The 8,044-nt window shown below is 36.3% G+C and overlaps 1 protein-coding gene across 1 annotated transcript in view; it reads right to left on the bottom strand.

Annotated features, from left to right (window-relative positions):
* Positions 1 to 8,044, bottom strand: part of DGLUCY (D-glutamate cyclase) — a 29,145-nt gene continuing 21,101 nt past the window's right edge. The window contains 2 exon segments of the mRNA XM_054069105.1: positions 1 to 3,609; positions 7,759 to 7,910. Coding sequence (XP_053925080.1) covers positions 3,466 to 3,609; positions 7,759 to 7,910 — 296 coding nt within the window. The 3' untranslated portion in view covers positions 1 to 3,465.

Raw genomic sequence — 8,044 nt, 5'->3', positions numbered from 1 at the left:
AGGATGTTGGTGGTATGTGAGGCCCTTTGAGCCCACACATTTCTCTGAGTCCCTGTGTTGAAAGACAAATTTAGTTACATTAATTCTACTAATCCTTTGTAGGAAGGATTAGAAAGGATTGTGTCCTTTGCAATTTGTGTCTTTTGCAGCGTAGACCATACAAGCAATTAAATAGCAGTTTGTCAGGGAAACTGTTCAATGGAAACCGTTTAAACTCTTGTTTTCTCCAACTGGTACTATAGCTTAGGGTTTGGTCATTGTTCAGTAAACAAGGTATCAGAAATACAGTGTGTAAATGACCTGTGTTTCCTGGTTTAGACAGAAGACAAAATACAGGAATAAGTGGAAATAATGGCAGCTAAGATGTGAGAGTTAGGCTCTGTAGGATTGTCTCTACCAGTATCTTCTCTCTAGGCTCCTTAATTTGTTTCTTTATTCTACGAATCCTGCATGATTCTTCTTTGTGATCTGCTCATCATACCTTCTTGTATCTGTAACTCTTACACCATCACTATTTCCTTGTCCTTTCACTTCTCTGGTTTCAAACCTTTCTTGAAACACCTCTCTCCCTCTGCAGCCTGGAGCTGATAACTTCCAGCAGTACAATTAGCTTTGGTTCAGGGCTTTTTCTTTTAATGTCAAAACATTCTCTAGACAGACAGGCTGCTCCTGGTATCTGAAGTGTGTCCCTGTAACACAGTTTCTAAAAGGCAATATATTCTAACAGTTTTCTGAAAAGCATCTTGAGAGTGCAATGTTAGAAATAATTAGGGGATGTGTTTAATAAAGAACGTTTCTATTATCTTCTTCCTGTATTTATTCCCTCTATGTTTGAAATAACTACCTTGTATGGCTTTGGCCACAGTTTTTATTTGTCAGACTACAGATCTTCTCCTCCCTCCTCTTGCAGAAAGGATTCGTGTCCCCACTCTCAGGAGGGGATTAGGTTTGCTTAGGTTAATATTTGGCTTGTTTAATTTACATTTAGACTACTCAGCAAGCTGGATTAATTACCTTCTGCGTGCATCTTTTTTCTTCTGATTATTAGTGCTGTTTAGCTTTACTTTCTCCTAGTCTTCTTCTAATCTCCTGTCAAAGTCAACGGGATTGTAAAGCAGACTTCTGACTACCATAACGCCGCACTGAATACTATTCAGCACCGAGCCAACTACTTGGACTCTTATGACCTCGCAGGCTCTAAGACACACACGTGGTTTGTTCTAGGATTAAACATTTGTTGTCTTGTTTATGCTTTACTTCTTTACAGTTATCCATGTTGTTTAAATTAGACAGCTGGAATGGAGAGCATGCCATATTACATCAAATTGTCATCTGAGAGATTCAGGCTTATTTGAGTTAGTACTTTGATGTGATCAGCTTTTGGTTAGTTGCTGCAGTTTAAAATCAGATGGAAACTTGTGTAATGGAGCCCAGCATTCTGGCACAGATCTCAACATTTAACCAGATAACTCACAAGAGTAAGGGAAGTTTTTTCTTTCTCCTCTCCCCTTGCACTGCCCCCTCCCAAGTCAATATTTTATCAATTCATTCTATATTTTAACTCTTAGGCTTAGGCTGTAGAAATCTAACCAATACTGGAGGAAGGCAACTCCCACGAAGAGCTCTTCTTTCCATCTCAGTCAGAACATAGTCAATTAAGAGTCCTACCACGGTTGCTACAAACATGCTACACATTGCTATCACATACAGCACTTGGGACTGCAAAGAAGGCGTTTTTAAAAAACACAATAAAGACAAGTAAAATATTACATTTTAAAGTTATTAATGAAATCTGACTCCTAAAACATATTTGGAGGACAAAGGAGCAACAGTTTACTAACTGAAGTGTTTTTTAGACAAAAGTTAGTGTTTGGAAAGAATAACATGCATGGTACCTGTTAGTGTAAAATGTCAGTTATCTACTGTGCATAGAGGAATAAACCAGCTGCCTGTTTTCCAAAACAGTCATTTCTAAATGATGGTAATTTAATTTTGTGGGTTCAGTTCAGCAGTGAACATACAGCACCATCTTGCAGGGTTATTTACTTTGGCAAAAAGCTCAAGCGTTCATACAAAACATTTTAGTTAATAGTTATAGCTTGGTGAGTTTGGAGACTTCTAAAGAAGCTATTTTCTAATTGTGAAACTTCACATATAGTTTTACTGTAACTGTAACATCCTTCAAGAAAGTTTTAAATAAAATGAATCTAAAAGAATGACTGATCCATAAAATAAACATCAGGAGCTTTGGTGAGTCAGAATGTCCAGCAGGAAGTCTGGCATTATGAATTTTTTTCTCTCATGTGTTCAACTGCTTTAAGGCTTTAAGGGCTGTATATACTCCTGGACTTCAGAATTATAATAACGTTATGACAGCTAAATAATCAGTGCCTGAGAGGTGCAGTGTCAAATATACCATGTCCCCTCTGATATATGGGTGGACAGCAAAACTTCAACCCTGGCACTCACCTGCAGTTATAGTAAAATCACAGCTTTAAATGACAGAAGCCAGGGACAATTCACAACCATTTGTCATGTACTGGTTCGGTATAGTAGGCCTTTGAGGTATAATTTAATATTTCTTCACTCAATCTCATTAGAAGCTGAATTTTTATTATTTGATTTAATCTAAATATTCACTTACATAACTTTATTTCACACAGAATGCAAATTACTTTTAATTTCTAAATATGCTATAATTTTTAAGCATTATTTTTTAATCAATATTTATGTATTTAATTCATTTATTCTTAATGGCAGGATACCCTGAAATGTCCGCAACCCTCCTGTATTACCCAGAAAGGAACAAAATCTATAAACGCTAAACTACTAATACGAAGGAGACAAAGAGTATAGCCTGCCCTTTACGCAGAACGTCTGCAACACTGCCCTTATTTTCTTCTGTTCAGTTAAAGCTCTCCTCTTATCTCCTCACGCTTCCACAAACTGTCCCCCACCATAAGAAGACAGTGCTAGAGGGGCTACAGGAAATGTCCAAGGGAACTGTATTTAAGAACTTTCACTATTGTAAGACTTACTGGGTCTTTTTTTTGTTTTTTTGAACCTCACCTCTCCACTGCAGCTGTTTTCCCTACCACAGGGTATTTTTAAATCCAAATTGCTGCAAGAGTTGCTTCCTGTTGCAGTTATGAGGTTAGTAAAACAGGAACAGCAATGAAGTAATTTTTCATTATAATGACAAGCTTTCTTTGTAAAAGCCAGATCACCTCTTAGTATAAAGAATCATTTAATACCCATTGTCCATTATAAAATTACAGCAAAGAAAGGTAGACCTCATGACGGCATCCCCTTCTCACTTCATAACGATGTTGTAAGGGGAACTGAAAGGTTGTGTGTGGCTAAGATACCAGAGATGAAAAGTCATATTTTTCTGATCTTTTATACCTTGTGGGAATAAGGAAATAACATGTGAGCAACTCTTGATATAGAAATCATTAGGGGCAGTTACTGCTGCACTTCATGCAGCAGCTTTTCAATCATAAGTGAATGGGTGTTGTAGAAGGGCAGCCCATCCACTTCCATTTCTAGGCTGGCAGTTTTTCCACTGCGGACCCCATGCCGCACAAGTGTTTTCAGAAGCTTTTCTTCCTTAAAAAACAAAGAAATGGAATATAATTAAAATCCTGAATCATACATGAGCATTCTACAAGATCTTTATTTTAGTTCTAGGGGAGGCTGACCACATCCTCCATATTTATCTTGCCAGCTATTTGCCAACATCTTTTGTTCTTTTCCCCAAGAATGTGTGTAGCATCTGGAACTTAGAGAGTGTCAAACTTATATTCTCGACTGCACTTTAATTACCAAATGATATTACTTCTTCTCCATACTCCCTCAAACAGCACATTAGTGTCCATTCAAAAGCATGAATCCTTTTTTTGCCTCATTTTGGATTTCTATATTGTATAAATCAGAATCAGAGGAACCTCCACCCAAAGTATCTAAAAAACCTACCTGTGGTTTCCCCATGCAGAAGCTGGCTGCAGATGCAGTTTTAAAGAAAAGAAGTGGAAGGGAAAGAGGATTCGCCAGGAACACAGTTTACAGAGAGTACCTGAACAGTCTGCACAACCACTTTCCTTTTCTGAATCTTCTGTGATCTCCATGTGCCTTTTACTCCCTTTTTTTTCCTATTGATTTTTATGAGAATTCTGGTTGCTTAGGAAATGGATTGTGCACCCTGAAATTGTGCTTCCTTGGAATTCTCTGAAACAGCCTATTCTTAGTTTAGAACTGCAACTCAGTCATATGATTATAACATTTTCTTGCTTAACAGCAATGTAAGCAAATAACAAAGCATGTTCCAAAGCTGTTAAAGTATGTAGAGAGAAGAAAATCCCAGGTTGTGAGCTACAGGCCGGTTAGCACTGCAAGATGAAAAGAGGGGATAAAATCAGCTCTGACAAACCCCTAGCTCTATGAACAGTGAAATTATAAGACCTGGTTTCAAATGGACATATGTCTAGCATAAGCTGCTTTGCTTTTCATTTGACATGAAATGTATGCAGTAAAAGTCTTTATACTGACTTACCATTTACTATGAAGAGAATTTATTTCTGTAATTCTGTTAATAAAAATCTGAGAAAAATAAAAAGCCTAGTCATGTCTTAGTTTCTGACCCTGTGGTACTTTACCTAAGAATAATCCTATACCTACATTTCCTTCTCTTTCTTGGTTAGGAATGCCTTTTCTGGCTTTGGTCTACTGTTCTGTTTCAATTTGTGTGAGACCCTGCTTTGAGGGAAACTGCTACTGAAATAGCTGCAATACAGTTAAATGAGGCACTTGTTTTCTATTAAAGAAGAAATATGCATAGTTACATGGTGTCAGTCTTGACGTCATGTAACAATACAGCAATGATAGAGCTATTTAAGGAAATTATCTAGATAAATCAGTAGCATAAAAAGTACTACTGTGCAATTTATATAATTATAAATATACATCAGTTTATATCTTACGAATGATCATACATATGAATGCAAATATAATCTGATCTTTCTGCACAAGAGAGATTTTTCTTAGCACTAAGTACTCTATGAAAAGTGGTGAATTAGATCTCTCGTGTCACAGAAGAGACGCTGCAATTTGATATGCAAACTGTCACCGCTTATTTGAATTGTTTCTCCTATATATTTACATGACAGAGCTCTCGCATCTGTTTATGTGGTGAAAAAAAAAAGGTTGCTTGCTTAAGATTGTATAACTATGCCTGATAAACTGCATCATTAAATGCTATTGCTCCCATTTGTGAGGAACATACACATGTACAGTATGCTTCTTTAACTGTATAGTGCTGCAATTTGCCCACAGTTCTCTCTTTAGTAAATAACTACATTGGGAGTGGGGTAACCAGAAAAACATTGTTAATTTTCACTTTATTCAGGAACAAACCCTTCCTTATGAACAATAAAGCTAATAAAAAATACTTAAACAGATGTCACATCTTAATATATATTGCTCTTTTATAAAGTAACCCGTATTCTTATAGGTACTAATTTCAGATAAATACTACACAGTTCATTTCTTTCCATTAATAAAGACTTCAGTAAAAGAACAACCCCCGATATATTAACCTGGTTGTGAGATGAAAGCAAATGCTGAGCTGACTCTAGGATGCTCAGCATTAGCTACATTTGGATTTGTATGAATTAATGTATTTCTCTACAGTCACTGCAGTAAAAAGGTAACAAGAATATCTTTAAAATGTTGTATTAACATAATTATAATTCAAGTCCACAACTGAAAGGTAAGTAAAGATTGTTTAGATGAATAGTCTCTTGCTATTTTCAACATGGAACAAACGCTTCGCAGTATCTCTTATTAAAATATACGTAAAAACTAATCCATGCACTTAGAACAACTGTAGCAATTTGATCATGGGAATGGAGAGCTCCCTAGTGCTGGGTTTTGTTGCAGTTCAATCCTGACACTGCTTGAACGCAAGGCTCCAAAGAAATAACCTTTGTGTTTCAGAGAATTTCTTCATTTAGGAATTATGATCTATAGTTTTCATGGAAAAAATGCCAGTTTTGTAAGAAGGATAAAACACATTATAAGAAAGCTGCTTGGTCCTTAAGCACTCCTTCAAATATCTTCTTTCCAATTACAAACAGACAAATACAAACCCTGAGGTAGGTGGTGCTCTTCATCTTACTAGGGTACTTACTACAGCATTAAAGGAAGCTGGATTGGGCAGTAGCCATATAAACCTAAACGATCTGAACTGGGTTTTATACTAATGGAGTATGTGAACACTAATGTGTTCAATCTTCTGCATCATTTACTGTTGCATGATTTATAATTAAAGATATTATATTCTCCTGTCAGACACTTTGTAACTTTCTCTCCTCCGCAAAATTGTTTTCATTAATTTTATCTCAATAGATTTTAGTATTGCCCTTTCAATAGCCCATTACTGAATCACTATCAATATTCCCAGCAGTATAGCTTAGTAAAACAAAAACAAGAAGAATTTCCTGTACACAATATCACATTTAATTACAGTATATCATTACCGGGAATTTTGATCATAGCAGTATTTAGGATACATTAATTGAAAGGGAAAAAAACAATAGATGTGACTGTAAAAAAACATTGAAGAGTGGAGAGTAATTAATCTGGTTTTGGAAAAAAATTGCAGTGAAAAGTGCTATATGCTCTGTTAAATCAAAGGATAAGTGGCTATACGGCTATGCTAAATGTTGGGATCAGTTTCAGTTTTAAGACTTTTAGATAAAAAAATTGAAGTAGCAAGAATTTTTAAAAGACCTATATAATACTACTCTAAAATACTTGAGGAGCTTTGTTGGAATTTCACATAGAACGTACTATTTTCTTAGAAGAAATACTGCACTGTTGTGGGCAGTACCTATGGTAGATGGATTACATTTTGCTTAGCATTCTTGGAGGTCACAAACTTACTGGCTTTGTCCAAGTCTCTACAGTAGTCTGCCAAAAAAACCCGAAGTTTGAAGTTGTTACAAATATGGTGGAACAAACCTTACTTGATTGTTGGATATACATATATATATTTTCAGTCACTGCCAAGTGAAAAATAGAGGATGAGCACAGACCACAGTCATTTCTCACCCCTCTCAGTTATTTTACCTTTTCTCAGTGTGAAACCTTTGCATTCCCAGAATATCACACCGTTCAGAGCAGCATTAGTCAAAACACATTATTCATCTGCACGTCTTTCTCTGACTTCAATTTAGAAACATTTGAAGCTAATTATAGAAAGGTGCTAAGATAACTAGAAAAGGTTGAAAGATCAGAAGTGCAGAGATCAGAAGTATGGAGTGGCTTCTGTATTAGAGCTGTCACTTTTGATTTTGGGAGAGAGACATCTAAAGGAGGATGCAACAGAGATTTATAAAATCATGAACCATACTAAGGAAGTGAACAGGCAATTTTAGTCACCATACTAAGGAAGTGAACAGGCAATTTTAGTCACTGTATTGCAATACAAGGATTTCTTGTACTGCCCATAAAATTGTAGCACTGTCTTGTGCTTGAAGTTGCAGCACATGAATACATTTATTTTTGAGGATTTTTATGTTCAATTGGTATTGAATCATTTGCAGAATATTCTAATTACAGTGGGGCAGCTCATTCACCAGGAATTCCCAAAAGACTGTGTGAAAGTAAGCAATTGAACAGGATTGGGCAGGATTTAGTGGCTGGTAGCCAATTGTGTGTCACAAGTAAGTCACAATTCTCTGGTCCTACAGAAATTACCTTGGCAACTGATGGAAGTGCTGATAGCCAGACCATCTTCTTCGATAACTGTGGAAACCCAATAGCTTTCCTCAGATAGCGGTCATGTATTTCACAGGTGCTGAGGATATACAGAGCGCAAGCAATGGCATAGCCTCCCCAGTTAGAGACCCCTGCAAAAGAATGTTAATGTGAAAACAAACTGTAAAAAAAAATAAAGCAATGGTTATTGTAAAGATACCTAACCTGCATAAGGCATTAATTAGGCATGTATAACTGAATCTCATGTAGTGATGGTGAAACAAAA

Source organism: Cuculus canorus, chromosome 5 (assembly GCF_017976375.1).
Source record: "Cuculus canorus isolate bCucCan1 chromosome 5, bCucCan1.pri, whole genome shotgun sequence".
NCBI lineage: Eukaryota > Metazoa > Chordata > Aves > Cuculiformes > Cuculidae > Cuculus > Cuculus canorus.
This window is presented reverse-complemented; position numbering and strand designations above follow the sequence as displayed.